At 44.8% G+C, this 25,638-nt stretch overlaps 1 protein-coding gene across 3 annotated transcripts in view; it reads left to right on the top strand.

The window, feature by feature from the left end:
* The window catches only part of LOC122492130 (myelin associated oligodendrocyte basic protein), a 49,047-nt gene extending 23,822 nt beyond the window's left edge, over window positions 1-25,225 (top strand). For 2 of the 3 annotated variants that reach the window (XM_043595689.1, XM_043595691.1), the window contains 5 exons: window positions 506-715; window positions 976-1,221; window positions 13,119-13,326; window positions 23,557-23,631; window positions 23,744-25,225. In XM_043595689.1, coding sequence (XP_043451624.1) covers window positions 510-715; window positions 976-1,221; window positions 13,119-13,158 — 492 coding nt within the window. In that variant the 5' untranslated portion in view covers window positions 506-509 and the 3' untranslated portion in view covers window positions 13,159-13,326; window positions 23,557-23,631; window positions 23,744-25,225. Of the gene's footprint in view, window positions 1-505; window positions 716-975; window positions 1,228-13,118; window positions 13,327-23,556; window positions 23,632-23,743 lie in introns of all 3 variants that reach the window. The other variant, XM_043595692.1, reaches the window with a different exon arrangement.
* Window positions 25,226-25,638: the final 413 nt, after the last annotated feature.

Below are 25,638 nucleotides of genomic sequence, written 5' to 3'. Positions count from 1 at the left end.
ACAGCTTATATTCGTTGTGTTCAGCCTTTTGTTGGTTCAACATTGTGTTCATGAGATGGAAACATGGCGACTGTTCCTTTTCATGACCGTGTAGTATTTTTTTGTATGAACAGTGACCACGGTTTTAGTACCAACCTATTATTATTATTATTATCATTATTTTAAAGAAGAGGTCTTTCTGAAACCTAGAATATTATTTTTCCACAAGTGTGTTTGGTTTTGTAATGTTTTTCCTATCCTAAACGGGTCATTGGCACGTAAGTTAAAAAGTGTCTGTTTTCGGAAAACATGATTGAAAAGTAGGCCAATAAAAAATTAATAAGCCCTGAATCCCTTTCCGTAGAGCCGGGCCAGAAACTGAGCTTCCAGATTCAGGGTGTAGGACAAGGCTGAGTGTGAATTTTGGACGGCGGGAATGGCCAGCGCTAGGCTCCTGGAGTAGAAAGCTCCCCCCTGACGTGCTGTTTCGTGTCTCCCCACCTCTCCTCGCATCAATGACTTCTAGTGAGATGAGTCAGAAAACGGTTAAGGAGGGCCCCAGACTCTCCAAGAACCAGAAGTTTTCGGAGCACTTCAGCATACATTGCTGCCCGCCATTCACCTTCCTCAACTCCAAACGGGAGATCGTGGATCGGAAGTACAGCATCTGTAGAAGTGGCTGCTTCTACCAGAAGAAAGAAGAGGACTGGATCTGCTGTGCCTGCCAGAAGACCAGGTAAGTGGGCTGCACTGCCCACTGGGCATCCGGCTGGGCGCTGGCTCCACGCCCCGCCCTGCTCTGCTCCGAGAGTCTGGGCCGCTCTTCCCCCAGTGCCCTGCGGTCCGCTCCCTGTTAGGTTCCGAAGGTACCGGAGGGCGATTGGAAGGTGGGAGGGGGGGCAGGGCCTGCCTCCCTGTTTCCAGCTCCTGTCAGCATCCCTTAAGCAGCAGAGGAGAGCCACGGCTCCAGCCTCCAGCTTCTTTTGGCCCCCTCAGCACCAGCCGCCGGGCAACGTCCCCTCAGAGGCCCAAGCAACAGCCAGCGGCACCCCCCGCGGTGGTCAGAGCACCGGCCAAGCCACGGTCCCCTCCGAGGTCCGAGCGTCAACCGCGCCCCCGCCCAGAGGTCCGACCACCACCAGCCAAGCAGCGCCCCCCTCAGAAGTCCAAGCAGCCGCCGCGCAGCAGCCCCCACAGAGGGCCGGGCACCAGCCGTGGGGGGTCCCCCATCAAAGCTTCTAGGTTCTGGTAACACCATCTCTTCCCTTTTGTTGCCCCAGCCCTAAGGTTAGTAGCTGCGTCCTGTGTTTACTAACGTCTGGGCTACCTCAATGGCCCTCTCTTGGCCTTACCCAACCCCTGTCAATTCCCTGCATTAAATCCCCATGTTTGAAATACCTAGTGTGGCTTCTGTTTTCCTCATCGAGCTGTGGGTGTAGTACTTCAGGGGACAGTAGCTGTTGCTTCTTTGGTCCGAGAGGACTGCAACCAATTACTGTATAAACTCAGAGTAGCCACCCCAGAAACAGAGCACGCAAATGAGGCCCTCCATCGCTGTGCCTCAGAGACAAGAAGGGTGACTCTAGGGATAGCTGCACACGAGTAGAAAAGGAGAGGTTCAGCCAGTTCATCCACCCGTCCCCCTGACACACTTCAGCTGCTGTTAATCTCAGCGGCAACATCATCCATTCACTCTCGCACTCATCCAACAAACTTGATAGCATTCCACAGAGTTCCATATGTCATGGTGGGGGGGTGGGGATACGGCAGTGAACAAGTCAGGTTGTGACTCACCAGGATGAAACAAGGGAGTAGCTGGTCACAGTGTAGGGTGTACGTACCTTAACGTTGTCATAATCAGTAAGTACGCTGGGGCTATGGGAGCCTGGAACAGGTTTCGACCCATCTGGGCTTCACAGAGGAGGTTAGGCTAGGGTAAGTAGAGAATAAAAAGGAACCTATGCAGAGAGAAGGTGAGGCAGAGATGTGTTTGTCTGTCTCATCTTAGGAGGGTCAGCTTTTTGTTTTTTAATAGACTTCATTTTTAGAGCAGTTTTAGGGTCACAGCAAAATGGAGTGGAGGGTACAGAGATTTCCCATATAGTCCCTGCCCACACGCATGGCAGGCCAATTGTTTAGTTCTTTTAATATGTGGAAATGAAGCTGCTTTGTAGGTTAATGGCAGGCGCTAATTGTGTTTGAGAATCTCATCCTTACTCTGCATAGCCCGTTACTCGGGGTGCATGTCACTTGCTGTTTACCAATGTACTATGCAGAAGAATCCAAGGAGGAGCGGATTAAAGACGCCCCCCCCCCAAAGAATCCAGTTCCTTGGGTGACCCATGAGATCTGGAGATCTGCCTTTCCAACAAGCAGCACCTCCACCCCAGCATAGCGACTCCGCTGGTACCCGGACCACCCTTTGAGAAGCGCTGACCTACGTCATCCATAAATAAGTGACCCACGTTGTCTGTGATGCGCAGTAAAGACATGTGGAAGGGGCCACACGCGTGGCACTAAAAGCGAGAGCATTAGAAAGGTGCAAGATGGGGTGAGGTTAGTTTGCGAAGGAGGTAAGAGCCCGCCAGTGTCTAACTCTGGAATAGGAAGCTGTGTGCCAGGTTACCGAGTCCTTAATGGGGGCCCCCCAAGGGGCCTGAGTCCAGGGGGCCTGGCCAGGTAAGTTGTGATATATGGAAGTGGTTAGGAAGTGTGAGAAGTAGAGAAAACCAACTGGGTATGAGTCCTGTCATCTGCGGGGGTGGCTTCAAGCCACACCATGTGTAGTGAGTTGTGTGATGGCTGCTTGGGTGGCTGGGAGTTCAAGCAGAACATGGATAGGAGAGGAAGACCGTGAACGCCAAGTTCATCTGTCTCTGCCCAGCGGAACTCAAGAGGCTGCTGTGATTTGCTTCCCTCAGTTAACTGTTCTCAGTGGGTATCAGGCTGTCCTTGCCTCCTCAGCCATTGTCGCTCCCCTGGGATGGGGGACCCACCAGCCTCTGTTCATAGGGTCCCACGACACTGAGGATACGCCATTTGAGCCCTTCCTGAGATCCTCGTTTTTCCTTCTCAGATTCCCTGAGGAGATGCACTAGAGCCATTGCTTTGCCACGAGTTTATTCCCCCTGTTGACACTCGTTGGCTATCCCAAATCAAAGGGGTGGGAGGAAGGTTAATGGGAAAAAAATTCACTCTTAGGCAGAGCTACTAAGCTGCACTTAAAGACAGGCTCAAAAAAAGATTTTCTGAAGCACACTTCCCTTCTGAAATGGTGCCACTCCTGAATTCTGACCTTTGAAGGTTAAAAAAGATATTGACAAAGGCCTTTCGGATCCTTAGTAACCCCCTTGGGTAGATCTCAAGAACCAGAGAATATTCAAGACTTAGGATTGGTAGAATTCCTTGCAGCCCGACTGAACATTCTCATATCTGATGGGAGGAAACCCTGGCATCTCCCTCTTAATTTAGCCTACTCTCAATTCCTCAAGATTTTAGGATTCACAGGTCACCCTTGCCTTTAGGGTTGACACCTGTTTCCTGGGCCAAGCCTCTTTTGGCCCCGCAGGGCTCTGCTTTGGGAGCGGAGGACCTGCGGTTCTCTGAAAGCCACTGTGGCCTGTGAGTGACTGGGGCCAAGTGCACATCTTCGAGCAGTGCCGTGTGCGCCTTTGACTCATTCTTTCACAGAATTTCTTGTACCAGATTGGGCCCCGCACACCAGGAGCTTGGAGGACCGATCTCTTCCCACGTGTATTTTCTAGCTTATTCATCAAGACCATGTGCACAGCAATGCACCAAGCTCTGGGCAATCAAGGGAAATGACGTTCGCCCCTGGTCCGGCCGCCCGGATGGGATTTAGGAGCGGCCCCTCCCTCAATGATGTTGTTCTTCCCTCCAGGAACCACGCTGAGCTCGGCTGTCTCTATCCCGGCCCACATTCAGGGGTCCCACCTGCCTGGTTCATCTCCTTCCCCAGCTTGCTTTTTCACTCTCTTGTCTCACTTCAGCAGGTGATGAAGTCAAAGCCCAAGAAAGACAACCGTATTGCTAGAGGGTAAAGGTTCTAAGTGGCTCTCAGGTTCTCCACAGAATTTGGTCTTTTGGAGACAGGGTGCTTTAGCTTTGAGTCCCAAGTTGAAGCAAGCAGCGTTCGGTATTTTATTGGCCGAGGCATGACAGGGGATTGCTTCTAAAGGTTAAGACAAACACACCCACTGAATGATTACATGCTATCTATATCTGTATCTATATATCTATATATCTATCTATAATAGTATATCTACCTATAATAGTTTCGAGTTTGTTTGGAATTATCGGGACTGCCAAACAACAATCCAATTCTAAATACTTACATACTTGACAAGCTGGGACTTACTTCCAAACAGCGCTGACCCAGAGCAATTACTCTGAGGGTCTGAGAGTGTGCACTAACAGAACCACGTATTGGGGCTGAGGTTCAGACTGTTAGATAAGGGGCATCTGCCTGCTTTTCAGGTGTGCAGACCCAAGTTTATTCGAGACCCTTCTACGACATGACTTTGTCCTCTTTTTGTCCTTCCTCATGCCAAGAGGTACATTCTGCCATTTTGTACTTCTGGAAAACCGCAGACCATTTTCTCTTTCTTTGTGCAGGACTGGCCAAACTAACCCTTCTGGTCCCTTTTCTGAGCCCTCCCTGAGTTTACACAAGCAAAAGCATTGACTTTGTATTCATGTCTTAGAAAGAATTTATTCCTTACGTGCTTGTGGAAAAATCGCACCCAGGCATATATTATGCTTAATCACATACCAATGTTTACACCCTGGCAATCTATTTTTGGGCTCATCAGCCAAACAGAATCAGAAATGCATCTACCATTTCCCAGGTAACAGTGGAGTTAGGGAAAGGTAACTCTCAGATTGGGCTCTGGTCTGCCTGCCTCTCAGATTGCATCATTGCTTTTATGAGTTTGGATGACTGAACTCTTGAGTCTTGCTCTACCTGAGGCATAGATCCCTTCCTGTCCAGGAGCAGGCTTCTACACATCGTGGCCGTCCCCATAGCATGGTGCCTGAGCAGAGCAGGCTCTCACGGAGGCCGGGGTTAGCCAGAGAGGCCTCTGGTCCCATGAGCTGTGGGTACTCTTCCATTTGGACAGCTCCTGCCTGGTTCCATGTCCCCAGTCTAGAGCGCATGGTTAACCACCCTCTCTAACAACCTTAATGCCATTGTTGCTCATCCTCTGGCCACGCTCATCCCACAAATCCCTCACCTAGATCAAGTTGATGCCCTACATGCACTACTCCAGCCTCCAGCTGATTGGTGATAGAGTAAGGCTCCACGGTTGCAGACAGCTGCTGAGCACAGCTAGGAGAAGCCCGTAGCCTTAAGGGTTGGTGCCACCATGAATGGTGAGCACCAGCCTCTCTCCAGACTAGTTTGCCTCCACCAGCCCCAACGTGTTTATCAGGATATGCACCTGTCTTTAAATCCTTTCTGTCAGTCCCAGAGGGGGAAGCATTTTTTCCTGATCAGGTCAACCCCTCCTTCCACCACTCATGTGTGATCTGCGTGATCTTCCTCCCCCAACTCGTGTTTCCTCCGGGGTCTTGCTGCACTTCCCCAACAGCTTCAGCCTTTTTCTATGGTCTCAAGAGAAAGTGCTTTAGCTTTTAAACGTGCTCAGTCGTCTCATAATGACTGAGTTCGCCTCTGGCCCTGTCTGGTCTCTCCTCTTCTCAGGCAAATTAAAAAAAAAAAAGTAGCGTAAATTTATCACCTTTACTTCTCTAAATTGCATTTACTCCTCAACTGACTATGCCCTGATTCTTCCCAGAGCACCTCACTGAAATCTCTCCTGTGCAGGTTCCTCCAGAAGCAACAATGCTCGGGCAAGCAGTTCATCTGGGGGGAGGCAGAGGGAGGGAATGCTGGAGGAATGGGGAAGTGAGACAGAAAGGGAAGCAGCTGATAGAGAGTGTGTTATCAAACCAGTTCTCACTGTGGGCTCCCAGGGCTTAGTCCTGCTAGGGAGCCCTAGTTGCTAACGTAGGACGTGCACTCAGTTTTCCCAGCCAAGGGGTGAAAGAGCTGGGGTATTTATACACCAGGCCATCAGTCATTGGTCAACTAATGCTGCTTTGAGGATAGTGTTAATTCCTTGACACTTCTGACCTGCCAAGCAGATGGCAAAGTGAGCTGCTGTAGCAGGAAAGAGCCCACAGGCAGAGAAAGGCATCTGGAATTTCAGCCAGTGTGCACACAGTGGTAAAGGCGAGGGGCCATAGGCCAGGTACTAGCAGCACCCGCTTTAACAGCTTCCCTGTGGTCTTTGTGTTGCTTTGCTAGATGAATGCTCAATCCAGTCTTTATATCGATGGTGCTGTCTGTCAAATTTGTTGACTACTCACTCACTCAGTCATTAAATTCTCTGCTCTCTTTAGGGGTGCCTGGGTGGCTCAGTCAGTTAAGCATCCGAATTTGTCTCAGGTCATGATCTCACTATTTGTGGGTTCGAGCCCCACATTGGGCTCTGTGCCGACAGCTCGGAGCCTGGAGCCTGCTTCCAATTCTGTGCCCCCCTCCCTCTCTGCCCCTCCCCTGCTCTCTCTCTCTCTCTCAAAAATAAATAAACATTAAAAAAAAACTTTTAAATTCTCTGCTCGCTTGCCTTCCATGACCCTTCTATTTCCTAATTTACCGTGTGAACTTTTCTTCTGCCTCCGTTGTGAATCCTTGCTCTTCTGCTAATTGTGAAACCTTGGGATCCTCTGGGGTTTTATCCTGAGCTTGCTGCCTGGGCAATTTTTTGTTCTTTCATCATGGGCACACTGATGACTTTCAAACCTTACTTGAGTCCTGACATTAAACTCTGGGCCCATTTGCCCAGCAGATCAACTTGGATGTTGTCAAACCCAACCATCTCCACTTGACTTCTTTCCCACGAAGACTTGCTCTTCCTCTTATTTACTATCTCAGCAAGTAACGCTACTGCCCCTCCCAGCATCCACATTGAAAAGCTAAGCGCCATTTTAACTTCCAAATTTCCCCCCTAACACATGACTGCCAATTTTACTTCTAGATTTTTTCCCCCTATAACTTAGAGCACATTAAGGGCCAATGGGAAGGGGTATGGACATGAGAATGAGACTGGAAACAAAAGAGGGGGCATGGAGATTGTTGATAGAGTAAGGCTCCTTCGTAGTATGTGTGGAGGGACTGGCCTTTGATGGGAGCAGGAAAAGCCATTTGGTTTTGCAAAGGAATGAGAAAGACCCATTAGTGGGCATTAAGGTGAAGGCAAGTCCTACTCAAGGATGAGAGAACCAGGGGGTGGGTGAGAAGGTTAGAGTTTTGAGCACCAGAGACCAGGCTGGGGAAAGTACTGAGGGTTAGCTGAGCTCTGATCCATGGAGCTGCATATGAATCTTTTGTTCTTATGGAGATTATTCTCCAGGATGGGAAACCAGTTACCATCTCCATAGTCGCCAGCAGCATCATCCAACTCCACATCAAGTCTTCTTTTCTTCCAGTTTGCTTTGCCAAACGTTCCCACAGCAACTGTTCTTAAACTTCACCAGGAACCCCTAGTGCTCTGACCCTTGTTTTTCCTTCTCCATTCACCAGACTCTCCTTTTGTTCTCTAGGTAGTTTGATTTTTATATTTATTATATTGTATAGGATTGTATTGTATTGTAAATTATTCAATTTATGAAACTAAAAGGAACCCAAGTTCTCTCATTTCTCCTGCCCCCTACTCCCCACCCTCCACCTCTGGCAACCACCAATCTGTTCTCTTTATCTATGAGCTTGGTATTTGTCTCTCTCTGTCTGACTTATTTCCCTTAGTGTAATACCCTTAAGGTATATCCATGTTGTTGCAAATGGTAGTCATTTTTTTTTATTGCTGAATGATATTCCATTGTATATATAAATTTATTAATCCATTCATCCATTGATGAACACCTATTAATCCATTCATCCATTGATGAACACTTAGGCTGTTTCCATATCTTGGGTATTATAAATAATATGGCAATGAACACGGAGCTACATATAGCTCTTTGAGTTAGTGTTTTCATTTTCTTTGGATGAATACCCAGAAATGAAATTGTTGGATCATATTGTAGTTTTATTTTTGAGTTTTTGAGGAATCTCCATGCTGTTTTCTATAGTGGCTGTGCCAATTTACATTCCCTCCAACAGTACACAAAGGTTGCCTATTCTTCACATCTTTACCAACACTTGTTATTTCCAGTCTTTTTGATAATAGCCATTCTCATAGGTGTGGGTGATATCTCGTGTGGTTTTGACTTGCATTTCACCGATGATTAGTGATGTTAAACATCTTTTCATGTACCTGTTGGTCATCTTATCTCTTCTCTGAAAAAATGTCCATTCAGACTCCTTTCTTCCCTCTCCTCCCTCTCCAAATTAGAAGCTGTGGCTCAACATTTTAATCTCTTTAAAAATACCCTACACCCCCCTACCCTCTGAATATCCGTCTCATATTTTTGGAAAAACTCTAACTTTGGATGAATCCAGCCATCTGTCTTCACCATGTCGGTTTCCAGGCAGCTGAGTCTCACCAGGCACTGAATATCCAAGCAGGATATTCAATTGTACATAGCAGGGCAGTGGTAGTTGGGCATAAGTAGAATTATGCCCATAATATCACGTAGCTTGTAAAGTGTTAGTTTTGCGCAGTCATAGTTAAGTTACCTGCATGCAGACAAAGGAGGAAGCCATGGATCCCAAAAGTGTCATGCATATATGTGAAATAAACCACCCAAACACATACCCTACATATAGAAGGTTTGTTGAAACATAATTTGCATGCAACAGAAGTCGACCTTTTCAGCAAACAGTTCTCTGCACACCATTATGTAACTACCATCCCAATCAAGATGTTGAGTATTTTCATCACCCTCTCCCCCAAATTTCCCTCAAACTTCCTCTTTGCAGTCAATCCCCAAGCCCCTGACAACCACCAATCTGTTTTCTGTTCCTACGGTTTTGTCTTATAAGTCTAAAATGTCACATAAATGGAATCATACAGTGTGTGCCCTCTTGAGTCTGGCTTCTTTCACTTAGCATAATGCGTTAGAGATTGAACTATTTGTTGCACAAATCAGCAGTTCTATTTTCATATTTATTTCTGGGTAGCATTCCATTATATGCATGTGCCTATCATAGTTTTCCATTAACCAGTTGAAGCATATTTAGGTTATTTCCAATTTTTGATGACTATGAATAAAGTTGTTGTAAACATTCACGTGAGTGTAAATTTTCTTTTCTCTTGAGTAAATACATAAACCTGGTATTGCTAGACCACATGTTAACTGCTAAATTGTTTTCCAAAGTGGTTGTACTATTTTGTATTCCCATTAGCAACGTGGGATGCTCTGTGTGCTTGTCAGCACTTGGTATTGTCAGCTTTAAAAACTTTATCCACTCCGATAGGTGTGCAGTGCTATCTCATCGTAGTTTTAATATTGTATTTCCTTAATGCCTAATGGTGTTGAGCATCTTTAAATGAACTTATATATCATCCACTAAAGATGGGTGATATTTGTTTATTGGTCAGGTGTGTGTTCAATCTTTTGGCCATTTTAGAAAGTGGGTGGTTATTTTCTTGTTATCGTGTTTTGGAAGTTTAAAAAATATATCTGGATATATTTTACTGTATATGCAAATATATCAAACTTAATATATTTATCAAATACATGTTTTGCAAATATTTTTTCCCTGTCTGTGGTTTGCTTGGCTTGCCTTCTCATTTTCTTAACAACGTCTTTTGAAGAACCAAAGGTTTAATTTTGGTGAAGTCCAATTTATCATTTTTTTCCTTTTATAGATCACACTTCTTGTATTGTATGTGGGAATTCTTTGCCTAACACAAGGTCACAAAGATTTTCTCTGATGTTTTCTTCTAGAAATCTAAAACTTTAGGTTTACATTTACATTGTTGTCCATTTTGAGTTAATATTTTGTAAATGATGTGAAGTACGGATTGAAGTTCAATTTTTTTTTGCATATGGATATTCAATTGTTCCAAGACCATTTTTTTTTAGAAGATTCTCCACTAAATGACTTTTGCAATTTTGTGAAAAATGGGTTGACTATAATGTGTGAGTTTATTTCTGGACTTCCTATTCTGTTCTGTTAACCTATGTATCTTTCCTTTCAAATTTCAACTTGATTACTGTCGCATTATAGTAAATATTGAAATCAGTTTAATGTGAATTCTCCAACATTGTGCTTTATTTTTGAAATTGGTTGTGACTATTCTAGTTCCTCTGCTTTTTCATACAAAATTTAGGGTCACAGTGTCCATTTATGTAATGTATCCTGGTAGAATTGAATGGGATTGTATTGAGTTTATAAATCAGCCTGGTGAGAATTGCAACCATATTTAATACATGAACATAGTATATATCTCTCCATTCATTTAGATCCTTTTTGTTTTGTGGTTTTAGCGTATAGATCTTGTACATATTTTGTTTGCTTTATAATGAAGCACTTTATGTTGTAGGTACTATTAACATAATATTTTTTCTATTTCAATTTCCCATTGTTCATTTCCAGTATATAAAATATTATTGATTTTTGTATATTGATCATGTATCTTGTGATCTTACTAAACTCACTTATTATAGCTTTTTTCTGGGGTAGATTCTGGTATTTTCTACATTGACAATCATGTTGTCTGTGAATAGAGAGGTGTTTTTTTTCCCCCTTTCAATCTGTATGCCTAGTTTTTGTATGGTTTAAACTATTATTTCACTGAGAACATTTTCTTCTTAGAGAAATAGTTTAACAAGATTAAGTCCTTGCCAAATTGGCTTTCTGGATTACTAAAAGGAGTTAGAGCCCAAATTAGATGATCAGTTACGTGGACAGTCTTTATAATTTTCATTCTTCAGAGCTGTGCTACAAGAAGATGACTAGGGCATTTTAAATAGGGTCTGACTCTTGTGTAATAACTACCTGTTATTTTCCTATTGTGAATTGGTCAGTGGGGATGATGTGCAGAGTATTTCATGTAGGCAAAGAAGTCCCCTCCTGCGTCTGCAGAATCATCATTATGCTAGGGAGCCTTTGCATAGCCCTTTGATTTAAGAGCCTTCACACTTCTGGCCGATCAGATGGCCACCTCCCCCCTTGGCTCATCTGGAACCTTCCACTGCTGCATTTCAGACCCAGTAGTGTGCATCCCTCTTGCTGGAGTGTGCCTGAGTCTGGACCTGGAACTCTTATATCCCCAGAGTCTGACTCAGGGCTTGGCTGATCTTACTGACTGAATAAGACCTGGAAATACAACCCAGCTGTCATTCTGGCACAGCGGGAAGGGCAAGGACTCTGATACGAGGTTTGAGTCTGAGCTCTTCTGTCAAAGTTATTCTTGGAAAGCTCTATTTTTCCCATCTGCAAAATGAGGATGTTATCTTCCTCGTGAGTTATCATTGTGAAGGACTTAGTTCATCATCTAATCCTATTAGGTAAGTTGATGTTATTAGAACTGTTATTTAATAGATACATTGTGTCACTTCATCGTGGCCCCTAGCAGATCCTCCTTAATTCCGTTGCTTCCTCTGGTTGAAATGGAGTTCAGGGGCGATTGCTGCCCAAACTGGCCATCCCCCGCGGCATCCGTGTGGCTGCCACTGTCAGTGGAGTGCTAATGAAAAAAATTAGGTGCTCACACCATCTAAGATGCCGCAGTGGCTGGTTGCAGTGCGACCTGCACAGGTGATGCCTGGGATCTGTGGGCTTCCATATGACTGCCAGCACCCGGGGTTTTGTATCTGGCATGATTTATGGGGGGTCTAATATGAGCGGGCAGTCCCCCGTCTGAAGGGCATGCAGGCGATCCAGCAAATGTACAGTGATTTTCTTCTCAAATTTCAAGGGATGCATTCCAGCCTTCTCAGGCTACCATTCATCCTACGAATTCCAGCCGAGTATTTCTTCGTTTATTTTTCTCGGTATCCAGCCTTGTTAGCTTGATATGTAATTACAGGTTTTGGAAAATGTTATTGCTAACACCTGAATACGAACTTTATTTCTGATTTTTAACCCTCCCCCTCCAAATTATAGGAAGAGCTGTGTTTCTCATAAGCTTAGTTTTCAGTGTGAAAGTATTGTACATTCCTAAAGCACGTATCTTGATGGGGTTTCTTCCTCATTTGGTTTTTTTAAATTAAGAACTTTGGTGACGTTCTGTAATTATTTGACATGGCCTCATTTCCAAGGTGGCCACATAGAGTTCTGCTGTCTAAATAAATTGTGGTTAATATAATGCAATCCCTCAGTTGGAGAGCAAGTTTGCAAGCAATTGTTGTCCAGAGCCACATATTTATAATGTGTGTATGCATGCGCACGTGTGTAAGTTTATTTATTTATTTGAGAGAGAGAGAGAGTGAGAGAGAGAGAGAGAGAGAGAGAGAGAGAATAAGCAGGGGAAGGGATGAGAGGGAGGGAGAGAGAGGGAGAGAACCCAAGCAGATTCCATGCTGTTAGCACAGAGCCCACCGTGGGGCTTGATCCCATGAACCCCAAGATCAGGACCTGAGCCAAAATCAAGTGTCGGATGCTTAACGGACTGAACCGCCCAGTTGCACCTATAATGTTTTTAGTGGTGTTATTTGAAACACAGTCTGTTCCCCGTCAAAATAGGAACATGTCAATATGGTCACAATTTCATAATGTGAGTTCATATACCCTAAGTGTATATATGTATACATTCATTTCTTTATGTCTATGGCCGGTAAAACTAGGTGGGTTTTTTTTGTTTTTTTGTTTTGTTTTGTTTTTTTTAGGAGTGGAGTGGTATTTTGATTTCCTTTGTGGTTTTATGTATTTTAAAATTATCTGCAATGATTAAAGTGTAAAGCAAGAATTATTGTACATAAACGTAGAAGAACTTTAAAAGAATATCTTTTTCCTGGCCTGAGCCAGGGGGAAAAAATTATGTTATTTTGGCCAGATGCTGCCAGAACTGGGAAATTAAGCAAAGGGATATTAAGGTTAGATTTCCCGGGAGAATAACAACCCCAAAGGTAGTCTACAAATTCACAATTATGTTAACTGAGCACAGAGAGTGTTTGTTCATCACTTAGCAACACTGTGGATTTTGTTTCTCTTTGTAAACCAGATTGAAAAAGAGGAGCAAGCCGACCCCACGGAAGAAGTGAGGGGGCAGTTTCAAGCGAATGGACCACCTCAGCACCTGGACTCACTGCTTCTTGACCCCCATGCCCTTGGGCAAGTTATCTGGCTTCCAGTAGGATGCAGGGACAGACACCGGCTGATGTGGCAACAGCTGATGCCCACAGGCCCCTCGGTGCGGGGGCCGCCTGGAGGTGAGAGGGGGCATCTCTGTGCGTCATGCTCCAGTTGGCGGGTCCCAGCAGTGGCCCTCGGGCTCCAGAGCCCAGTGCATGGCTTCTATGGTCTCAGCTGCGGTCTTTTCTCCCTGAGAACATGCACAGGCTTTCAAGGTCTTTAGATCAGGATGGTCAAGTGACAGCCCTTGTATTGTCCTCCAACCTCTGTTCTCCTCCCTCTCTGGCATCCTGTTGCCTAATCTGACTTTTGATCCTTGACCTTCTTCTTTGTAATTAATCCTCTGCCTGGTTCCTCTCTTCCCCTCTGCCTTCGGGTTCCCATTTGACCTCCTTAATCAGTTCCCCGCACTGGCACACAGCCAGAGACACAGTTAGCTCTGGGGAAGATCCAAGTTCTTTTGAGTAAGATATTAGGTGAGCAGATGAACCAGGCGTGCAAAGAAATTCCCAGGGAGGGTAGGGGTTGTCCAAGTCCACATGTCGGAAGCAGCCAACGTGCTGTGTCAGAGCTGAGAGTAACATTGTGAACAAGTAGCTCCTTCCCACTCCCCAGGCCCCTGTCTCCAACCTCACACAGGGATTTGTGCATGCCTTCTGATCCCTGCCTGGGTGAGAGCATACACTCTCAGGCACTACCTTTGAGCCTTGTCCAATTCATCTGGACAGTCCCAGATTCAGAACTAATTGCTTCAATGCATTGTAACCTTGGGAAAGTTATCTGGGCTCACTCAATGACTTACCCTTGCCCCTCTCCCAAAGGTTCCTGGAGACCAGGCTGCTAAGAGGGCCCCTCTGTGAGGCCAAGTTGCTACTCTCCCACCCTCCCACCTCAGGACACCAGCAGGTGGCCCCAGGGCCTTTCACAGGACCAGAAGGGGTACTCAGAGAGTTGCTATTTCCAGGCCACAATGCCCCAAATTCTTGGGGAGGGCTGAATCCCTCTATGCTGTCCCTGGTTGGTGCCTCCACATACTATAGTGGGGTCAGGCAAAATAGGAGAGGAGAATTAAGTGTGGGAGAGGAGAGGAAGTTAGGGTAGATAAGCAGTCCAAGACTTCTCTCCCTATGTGGGAGGTTATCCCATGATATGTGTAAGTCTGAAACCAATTGTAACGGAGTAGGGTTAGGGTTTGATTTCTCAGCTCTGATTTGCTTCCACTATCTATAGCCCCAAACTCGTGGAAAGAACTTTGACCTTGAGTATGGGATCTCCATCAGGGACATAGGAAATAATCCCTTGACTCTGCCTTGGTTAGATCATGTTCCCTACACACACACACACACACACACACACACAGAGACGCTTGGTAGGGTTTGCCCCTGGGTTAAGTGGAGGACTTTCAGATCATCTTGCTTTCCTGTGGACTGGCTTGTGTGTTTGTGTATATGTTGGGAAACTTGGCTTTGGGGGAATAGTTTTGGGCTCTCATGTTCTTTCCCAGGCACAAATACTAGAGAGACCCTCCAAGTCTCATTTCAGTTCCATGCTCCCTGGGGACCCTGACCACTGAAGCTGATTATGAGCGAAGACTGCACACTAATAGATTCCCTTCAGGGACCTGACTTTGACTTAGGGTTCCACCATTTGCCCGGCAGTGGCTTTGAAAGAGTCTTTCATCATGGATCACTTTCCCTACTCACCTCAGAGCTGGGGGATGGAAGGAGAGGGGTTGGAGAAGGCTCATCTCTCTTGAGTCTCCAGTGGGATCCATTCCAGAAGCCATCCCTGCTTGTTTTAAGCCCAAGCTTGGCTAATTTGTTTGTTGGCTTTAAAGTTGGCCCTGAAGGGTGAGAAATACAGGCAATAGATCCGAGCTCAACCCCTCCTCAACCCCTCCAATGCTTTTCTATTAGGAGGCCAGTGGAGGGAAGCTGAAGCCATGACCCGGTCCCTAGGGCATAAGGCTCATTGCCTTTCCAGGTCTGGCCCACCCCACTTGTGATTCAGAAGCCCTTTCCCTACCCAGCAAGACCACACTTTCCTGTCTTCCTTCTTTTGTCTCCTTTGGTATGTGTAAATAATATGTTGTCATAGCTACTCAGTGCTTATACGCATTCGGGTCTGTTCTTACTATGCACTCTGCCTGTGATGCTCTCGTCCAAGATCTCTGCACTGGTGACTTCAGCTCAAATATCATCTCGGAGATGTTTCCCTTGGAAACTCACGGTGGTTTCCATAGTTACTCTCTGTCTCGTCACTCTAGTTTTGTCAGTTGTGTTTGTCTTCACAGCACTCATCACCCTCGGGAATTATCTTGTTCATTTATTTGCTTGTTTACTGCTTGGCTGTCCTTCTGCTCCTAATGTAACTTCCATGACCACCAACACCTGTTTCCTGCCACATCCTCAGTTCCCAGCGCTAGGAGGAACTCAATAAACACTTGTTGACCGAATAGATGTTTGCTTGTTGTTTTTTTTTAAAATAGGAAGGATTTTTCAGAAGTTTAGATTCTTTTGAAAAGTCAAAGGTGTCTACTGTACTTAGCAACAAGGAACCATTGGTGACATTTGAGGGCGCTGTTGGAGTAAATAGGAGGCGATGTGACCACGAAGGGAAGCAGGGTATAGGGCAGTAGCTGGGGTGTCCCATGAACTCAGGAGACACTTGAGCTTGGTGAAGTCTGGTAGAAAGGAAACAGCAGAGCAGGTGTGTGAAGGAGGAGGAAATACTGAGTCAAGAACTGAGGAGGCAGGAGGGAGAATCTGGGGCACAGGTGAGGGGATCAGGCATGTAGCAGGAGTCCCTTTTCAGTGGGAAAAGGGGAAGGAGAAAAGGAGTGTGTAGATTCTGGTGGGTTGGCAGGGTCAGCGGCAGGGGCTCGAGGGCAGTTCCTGCCTGTGGCTTTGATTTTCTCTTGAAGTTGGAGGTGAAGTGACCTCTTCACAATGGGGTTAGTGGTGGTGTCAGGGGTCAGAAATATGAGGATGGTGGAGACAATTATAAAGAGATCACTTCATCTCAAGTTTTTGAAATATACATATTTTTTTAAAAAACCCTTTGCCAGAGGAATCTAATTAACCAATTAATTAACAATTCAAAGCAACATTTTGCCACTAAGTCACTGCATACAACTTCATATTTAGACGTAAATCCTAGGCCTAAACTTGAGTCCCATATGGTCTCAGATGGAAGAAGAAGGAATAGGAGAAAGAAAGGCAGAGTCTAATCTTCTCAAGGAATAAAGAATCACGAGGAAGCTTTCACAAGGGGAAGCTGCAAAAATTCTGACAAATCATAGCAAGATGGGGCTGTGCTGTGAGACAGTAATTTGCTGAACGTCCATCTGGACTCTGTTCTAACACCAGAAAGATGTAGAAACTCAGGCCTGGAAGGGTCCAGGGTGGCTTCTGGACTGACTCCATAGCACAAGTCTCCGTCTCATTAATAATACCATTAATAGGTACTTATTAGCTCTGCTTAAACAAAATGAAGTGTTCTTAATGGATAAAGATGATTCCATTGACCCAACAGTACAGTGTGCAGTTGCAACTTGGAGAGATTTTGCATACTCACTCTTCTTGTTTGTCACATAGGTACACACTTGTAGGAGTGTTGGTTAAGGGTAGTGATAAAAATATCTTCTTTCTATTAAATATCAACTATGCATCCATCCTATACTACATAGCGTTTTGTGTTTGTAAATGGCTGCCATGAAACCATGACCTTGGCCTTCTTGCTATCATGCTGCGATCTAGAAATTTCCAAAATGAGTTTGATGGAGCCTTAGGGGTGCTTGGGGTGCCATGTTATGAGATGAGAAGGAGGTGGAGCCAACGTGGCTCCAATCTGCATCCCCACATCGACTAGGCAGATTTTAAGGTCTACGTTGACTTCCAATTTCATACAGATAAACGGTTGCACTGGGATAAAAGAGTCTGACAATCTTCACCGTCATGACTGAAATCAAATACTGGTAAAATGATTATGCTAGTGACTTTCTATATGATTTTTTAAATCAAAGAGTGTACTATTTGGCATTGCATCATAGGTTTGGGTTTAATTGACTGCTATTTCAGTCACAACATTTCCTTTTAGGCAACAATTCACCCGCCACCAAGTTGAGTGTTTTGACCTTTGATCAACTGGTTAGGTTTATCCAAAGAACAGATGAGCAAAAGTACTAGATTAGCAAAGAGTCTTGATAATTATACCTGTATTTTATTTTTAAGCAAATTTATGTGAAAGTATTCTATTCAACATGGTACTAAAAACCCATTTCTGTTGCATAAACTACGTGAACTAAATAGACTACATTAATAATACATAAAATAGGTTTGCGGAGAGTGGAGAAAATGGGAAGCCATAGCGTAAATGGTGGTCTTCATCGCAAATCAAATATCTATCAGATTTGAATCATTTGGTTCAAAAAGATCTCTGCACAATAGAACTAAGTTCTAAAACAGTGTTAAATCTAAGTACCAAAGTAATATTCACATTGGAGTTTGAAGCACATTCATTTTCCCAAGAGTCCATTCGTAACCACAGCTGGGGGCTGCGAGGTCCAGGGGTGGAATCTTGAGAGGCTGGTGCACTTCCCTCTAGAACCCAAAGGTTGTTAAGTATTTTGTAGAGAGGAAAGTAGATAACCTCAAGTAACTAGGATCTCGAAAGAAGGTACTTTTACAGCAAGAGGGTCTAGGTTTCTATGGTTTCCTTTCCTTCTAAGGAGGAAAGGTTGGGAGTGTCTGGGTCCATGCTTGAGAAGGTGGTGATGGCAGCTGGAAGTCTTTCGTGTGTTAATGACGGATGTTCCTTATAAAGATAGGAAGTGATTTGCATCAGCGCTAGCCAAACCCGCCCTCCCTGCAGAAAGTAAGAGATATTGGGCCAGGCTTTGTTAATGAAGCCTCTAGGGCCACTATTAAAGGCAGCTATATTAACATACTGAAAATGGGCCCTTGGCCCAGGTGGTGGTTCACACACAGCCCCCTGTCGACCTCCAGGCAAATCTGTTTGATTAATGCTGAAGTAAAGATACCCCTACTGTGACCGCCATCGCCAGCCATGCCATCGAGGAGGGTTGGGGAGTCTGTCTTTCAGTGGGTGTGAGACTCAGTAGACATTCTGGCAACTTCCCATCAAGGAAGTTATGTTTGCCTGCAGATCAGAGGGTTTTTCCTGATACCTCATAGGCTACCCAGGTGGCGGCCCATTCACAGCTAATTCAGTCCTAGGCATGCCTCTTCCATAGCGGGAGAAAAGCGAATGGCACAGTGGGCAGTGAGTACCGGGGCAGTCACTCACAAGGAGTGTCCCATGGGAGCCAGCCTGGCTTCAGGGACCTCTTATTGACAGGAGTTCCTTGGTGATCTTCCTGGGTTGGGTTTTATTTCTGAGACCTCTGAAGTACACCAGTCTGGGTTTGTTACTTGCAATTCTTGTCTCAGGAAGGCAGCACTCTCTTCCTATCCGGGAAGAAATCTTAATGCATCAAAAGGAAAGAGTTTGGTCTCTTAGGCTTTCTTTACCGCCACGTGGTGAGCCAACAGATTGCTACCTAATCTATTTTCACTGCATTCGCCCTCTGTTTCTCGAATTCTCGGTAAACATCCCTTTCTGCAGCTGACAGCCTCTGTTCTTTCTCTCTGGCTTATAAGCTTTCTGAGTCAGAGCCTTTGACGGAATCTTAGTCTTCTGCTGATAGAGATCATGAAGGACCGTTACTGCCAGCTGCAAGATTTTGCATTTAATTTTCAACTAGAGCTTTGGCTACAAGCAGTAAAAAAAAGAAAAAGAAAAAGAATAATTTTCCAACTTTTGTCTTCCAGTTGATGTCTTGCTGACACCTCATTATTTGGCTCGGAATGCAAATGGTGTCTGTTTTCCTCAACTCTTGTTACTGTGGATTTTGGTGCCATCTGATATCCCTGACTCTCTCCCTTCTTCCTGTGGGAATCTGCCAATTCGCTCCTATTTTTAAAATGACCCTGTTTATCTCCTTCCCTGTGATTTTTCTCCGCTGATGCAAAGATGAACGGCGAGTGGTTTGAGATGCAGAGCACATTTATTCAGAACTTCAACTTCATTCTTTTCCTAAGCCACAGCTTCTCTCTGAGCCTGGAGATTCTCCTGATTTGCTTGCTGATCTCAGTAGGTACAGCTGGGAGGGTAGAGACCAGGGGTGTGGGGGGGACCACAGCCTTCTCTCCACTCCGCCTCCCCCAACGGCTACGCCTTCCTCTTCAGCTCATGTCTTCCGGTTTCCATCTCATTTGTCACTCATCTGTTTTCCTACAACTCACATTCACAAAAGACTTCGGTTTTTATTTTTATTTATTTTTATCTTTTTTGTTTGTTTGTTTTTTCACTAGGCTCCACGTGTAATTCGGAGCTCAAACCCGACCCTGAGATCAAGAGTCGTGTGCTCTACTGACTGAGCCAGGCAGCCACCCCAAAGGACCATGGTTTTTAGATTTCTTTTTTAAATATTATTTTATTTTATTATTAAAAAAATTTTGTAATGCTTATTTATTTTTGAGAGAGAGGGGGGAGGCGCAAAGAGAGAGGGGTGACAGAGCCCCCGAAGTGGGCTCTGAGCTGAGAGCAGGCAGCCAGATGTGGGGCTCAAACTCATGAACTGTGAGATCATGACCTGAGCCGAAGTCTGATGCTTAACCAACTGAGCCACCCAGGTGCCGCAATTATTTATTTATTTTAAGTGTTTATTTTATTTTTGAGAGAGAGAGAGAGAGAGAGAGAAAATGAGTGGGGGAGGGGCAGAGAGAGGAGGACAGAGTATCCGAAGTGGGCTCCACTCTGACAGCAGACAGCCCAACTCAGGGCTCGAACTCACCAACCACGAGATTATGACATGAGCCGAAAATCAAGAGTTGGTCGCTCAACAGACTGATCCACCCAGGCGCCCCGGGTTTTGAGATTTCTCGCAGGGCTACCAACAGCCTCCGTGCGTTTTTATTGCTCTGGTTTTCACGCTATCTTCACTGCCCCTCCCCCCCGCCCCCGCCCCAGCTTTTGTTCCCAGCTGCTGAGATTCTGCCCAAGCCTGAGTCACCCAGATCCCCACCGCCAGGAGACCAAGGATGATCCAGATGGGCTGGTGACCCACAGACGGTTCATTCTCACTCCATGTCCTTCCAATCCAAGTTTTCCTCACCTTCCCACATGGCGTGGTGCCACCAGGCCTTGCAAATGTGGTCATCTGAGTTGGGATGGTTACATCATGGCCGACTCTACCTCCTTAACTTGCGTTCCCCTGCGGTTTTAATTTGCTGGTACTTGCATTGTCTCATGTCTCCAAAAGTCCTCAGTCACGTACTTGAACCCAGGTTCTCACGCGATCCCCACCCTTTTCTTCTGGTGTAAGTTTCACTTCGGTGAACTCTTGGAGTCCTAATAAGAGAATCTCTGGAGTCCAAAGGAGTTCGCACCAAATGTGCATGTGGGTGGGAGAGGAGAGGGAGAGAGATTCCTCCCTTTTTGTGGCTTCTTTCCTTCTGTGGCTTCATGTGTCTGGGGAGAGGTGGTTTCTTTCTCTTCCATTCTTTGTCTTCCCCTTGCTCAAAATCATATGCAGGTGGAAGGTAGAGGCCCCGTGGCAAGGGTAAACCTAGTGATGACTCTTACCCATGCAGAACGAGGTTTGGTTGGCATGTCATTCCAATTTCCTCTCTTTTCTGACTTGTGAAATGCAAGTTGCTGTGAGATGAAAAAGCGTTCATGTACATACATCACCCAAGAAAGCTTCATATAGCTGCTTCGTAAGGCAGCTCTGCGTTCTGAACATTTTTAACCCTCTCTGGGATACGACTCCTTTAGGACAATGTTATCTAGTGACTTTCTCATACAAGGATGCATTATACCAACAAACCTGTTTAACCTAGGACATTATTTACACAAGAGAAAAATCAGGCGTGTGTGTGTGTGTTTTCTTTCTAGATATAGAACTCATTTTGTCTTAAAATCTGAGTCCCCATTTAAAATGTTCAGGCGACTACTTGGACTTTGCTCTCCACCCGTGTTTTTTTAGGAGCCCTCCTTCTTTGGGACCCTGGAGCAGTAAGCACTTTTGTGTTTGTATCTAAGATCAAAATAAAAGTGCCCTCAAGTCCAGGGACAAATGTACTCATCACAAGTGTCCTTGGCCAACAAGGCCAATATTTGTTGACCGAATACATAAGGAAAATATATTGAAGAAAAATATCATTTAGAGTTTTATTGAGTATTTTAGTAAAGACTTAGAAATGAAATTTCCAACCATCAGAGCATGAGAGCCCAAGCTCACACAACTATTCCAGAGGATAACTGAGTTCACCTAAGTATAAGCTACTGTTTCTTCCATTCATCCGGGACTGGAGCCCAGGGTTCACAAGGTGTATTGAGCATGCCCTGTGTTGACGAGCGCTTGCTTTATTGGTTGATAGTGTCGTGGTGGGAAGTGTATGGGTCTGGGCCTGGGCCAAATCATTTTTCCTCTGCCCCGAGCAATAGTCTACGGGTATTCCTATTTAGGTTTTATCCACAATGAATATTTATAAAGTAAGACTTCAATTGAATACGTTAACCTCTCAGTATAATCTGACTTAATATATATCTTGATTTTTAAAAAATTATCTCAGTTTCTTGGTATTTCTTATCGTGTCATCTACATCTTGGCCGTTTTGCAAAATTTCAATACCTTCAGATGAGAGCAAATATAGTAAATTAGTATGTTTTCCAATTGTTGGTGTCGAAAGCAGTGCCTCGAAGAAAGTTTCAAGAAAATTAGCAAGGGCACTGGATTCCGGAAAGGGCGTTTGTGTGCAGGAAAGAAATTGAGCAGGGACATGGCTTTGTTTCTCATTAGCTGCATGACTTTGGACGAGTCGTTTCAGCCAACGTTCCCTTCTCAGGGCTGCCTTGCAGACTAAGGAAGATAAAATTTTGAGTGTAAAAGATTTAGCACGCTTACATGGAAATAAGCTTTCAGAAGGAATGTTATAAAGGGTGCTAGTTGACAGAAGTCAGCTTTCGCGTTTTTAGTCACATAGAACTCCAGGAACCTCAGTACTGTGATTAAATAGAGTCTAGGTGGCCTGTTGATTGGTATAGGACAATATTTGGAGGCACTTTGGACTGGGAAAAGGATGTGTTGGTTCCATACTCTGGACAGAGAACCTTGCATGCGCTACCTGTAACCCCCCAGGCTAAACAAACCCTGAGGTGGGACGGCCTTGAGGAACATGAGATATTTGGCAAAGCAAAACACTTTATCTTGCCAAGTGGGGTTTACAATGTTAGTGTAGGATTGTAGGATTGTGGAGCCAAAGGGCTCTGGACAAAGGAGGGGGAGTTCAGGAATTATGGGACAGAAGAAGCAGGAAGAAACTCCAAAGGAATAAGATGGATGAAGAGAAAGACTTTGGAAAGAGAATACAATAGACTTGATGGCAAAATTTAAGTATTACCAAATGGCTTGTGAGGTAGTCTTTGCTTCAGTGCCTCTTGAAATCTTCAATTTTTTTTTTTGAGTGGGATTTTTTTTTCTTTTTGGGATGCATTAACGTGTTGAGCATGAATTTTTAAAAATGTTTATTATTTTTGAGAGAGAGAGAGAGAGAGACCAAACAAAGTGGGGGAGGGGCAGAGAGAGAGGGAGACAAAGAATCCGAAGCAGGCTCCAGGCACTGAGCTGTCAGCACTGAGTCTGACCCAGGGCCCGAACCCATGAACCATGAGATCGTGACCTGAGCTGAAGTCGGACACTTAACCGACTGAGCCAGCCAGGCACCCTGGTTGAGCTCAGGTTGTGATCTCACCGTTTGTGAGTTTGAGCCCCACATCGGGCTCTGGGCTGACAGCTCAGAGCCTGGAACCTGCTTCGGATTCTGTGTCCCCTCGCTCTCTGCCCGGCCCCCACTTGCACTCTGTGTGTGTGTGTCTCTCTCTCAAAAATAAATACACATTAAAAAAATTTTTTTAAAAAGTAAAAAATGAGCTCCGACTGGAACCTCTTGAGTTGTGCGTCTCTCTCTCTTCCTCAGAAAGCTTCCTTTCAGATGGAAGCGACCAAAAGAAAGAGGATGCAGCTTATATGTTTGCTTATGTACATACTCTTTGACCCAGTCATGCGACCAGAGGGCATGAGGTTCTAGGATTTGCCCAGCTTCAGACACCTACCCAACCGTGGTCAAGGAGCAGTACCTGTTTCTGAAAAAGGTGGGGGGAGGCCGATCGAAGCCATGCCGATACAATCCTGGGAGAATAATATAGAGTTCTAGTGTGACAGGTTTCTTTTACCCCAACAGCCTTGTGAAGATGTCATCCTACTGTCTTCCGACGGCCAATGGGAAATACGTTGTCAGTCTGCCTGTCCTTCCGTTGTAAGTAAACCGTATTTTCCCTTTGATTAAGATTTTTCTCTTTGTCTTTCATTTTCTGAAGTTTCACTCTGATGTCATTAACTACGGATTTATTTTTATTTATTTTGCTCAGGACTCAAGTTTCTTCAATTTGAAGATACATATCTTTCTTCAGGGATGCATGAAAAAAAAAAAAGAGAGAGAGAGATTGTTGTATAACCATCATAATGGCAAAAATTAAAAATTATCAAGTGTTGGCAAAGATTTGGGGAAAATTGCGATAAGCCATTGATGAAAATTTATAAACTATCGTGGTACTTCTGGGGTGCAATCTGGGGATGCTAGCAAAACAGGATATTGTATAACTTATGACCAAGCAATTATTTTAAAAAAGCAATTATAATTTTAGGTACTGATCCTGGAGAAAACTTGCATTTATAGGAAAAGGAGGCACACATACAGCTGTTCAGCAAAGCCTTGTTTGCCATTGGCAAAAAAAAAAGAGAGAGAAAGGGAAAGAAATTAATAAAAATGTCCACTAATAGGAGAATGAGTAGATCAATGATGGTATGTTCATAAATAAAATTTTGAACAGCAGTTAAGACAAAGTGAAACATATATACCTACACCAGATAAACAAATTTGGAAGACAAATGAGGAATAGAAAAAGCAAATAGTAGATGGTAAGTGCAATCTGATGCCCTCTGTGTACTTTTTAACCACCCACGGTACTATATTTCCATAGTAAGCAGAAACCATGAGCTCTCAAACGCTCTCTATAATGGAATCAAGTTTTAAAAAATGACAACAAAATGAAAACCTATCCAAGAAATATCCAAGAAATATCCAAGAAATATCTATCTCCCTGGAAGTCAAAAGGAAGATCTGAAATGATTCCTGGTTTGAAGAAATAACAAAAATTAAGTAAACAGAAATTAAAACCTGTATAGAAACAGTCAACATTATTAGCCAGACACAAATGTGTTTGGAGGGATAAGTGGGAGACTAGTGATCAGCCTCGGGTCTCTCCAAGGTCACAGGTCTTAGAAAACAGAACCTTTTCCCTGAGTCCATTTTGGACCTGGCTGGTGCTGTGGCTTCAGCAGGTGTCTGACATGGGGACAAAGGCGTAGAGTTAGAGTATATCCTCCTTCCCAACCTTCCTATAGTAATAGGTAGGAAAGCATAGTAGAAGATAATGGAATGTTGTAGAATGTGGAGGGATGTAAAATGGGCAGTATTAGGAGAGGGAAGCTCAGAGTACAGGAGAGTGAGGGCATCCGAAACAGTCTTGTGCTGGGGTCTGGGTGGCCAAGCACAGGCAGATGTCTGTAGCTCCAACAAGGCCGTGGCTCTGTGTCCTTGAGCGAGCACAGCCCGACCCAGCCAAGTTTCAAAGGCAAGTGGGAATACGGGGGTAATGCCAGAGGAAGTCTGCTCAAGGTGTGGGGCTGGGGGGTGAGGGAAACCAGAGATTAGGGAGGAAGAATGCTGGACTCCAATGAGATACAGCTCAGAAGCCCATACCTCCACAAAGAAGGGATCAGGCCACATGCTGTCCCAAGGCAGCTGGAAGGTGAGGCCAGAGGAGGCCACTTCTCTGGGCAAGTGGCAATAACAAGGCAGGGGAATTGAACTACACAGAGCCTTCAGGTACAAATGTTTCTCCTGCCTAAACTCAGGTGCTAAACGAACAACAAAATGAGAACCTCTACTATGAACACTTTTCAATGATAGATATGCGAGGCCATTACATTCCTGGGAATGACACCAAGGGGTGCCATGACAGACAAATTAGTGGGCCAGTCCCACTCAGATCCAATAAGGAAACTTAATAGTCCTTCGGCCCATTTTAGATTTTGGCAAAGCCAGACCTCGTACTCAGAGCTCGCTTGGCTCTATCCTCCATATCATCCAGAAGATACAGTTATTACAGAAAGAAAAATTGGGGCGCCTGGGTGGCTCAGTCAGTTAAGCGTCCGACGTCGGCTCAGGTCATGATCTCACGGTTTTTGAGTTCGAGCCCCG

The sequence above is a fragment of the Prionailurus bengalensis genome, chromosome C2 (assembly GCF_016509475.1).
Source record: "Prionailurus bengalensis isolate Pbe53 chromosome C2, Fcat_Pben_1.1_paternal_pri, whole genome shotgun sequence".
NCBI lineage: Eukaryota > Metazoa > Chordata > Mammalia > Carnivora > Felidae > Prionailurus > Prionailurus bengalensis.
This window is presented reverse-complemented; position numbering and strand designations above follow the sequence as displayed.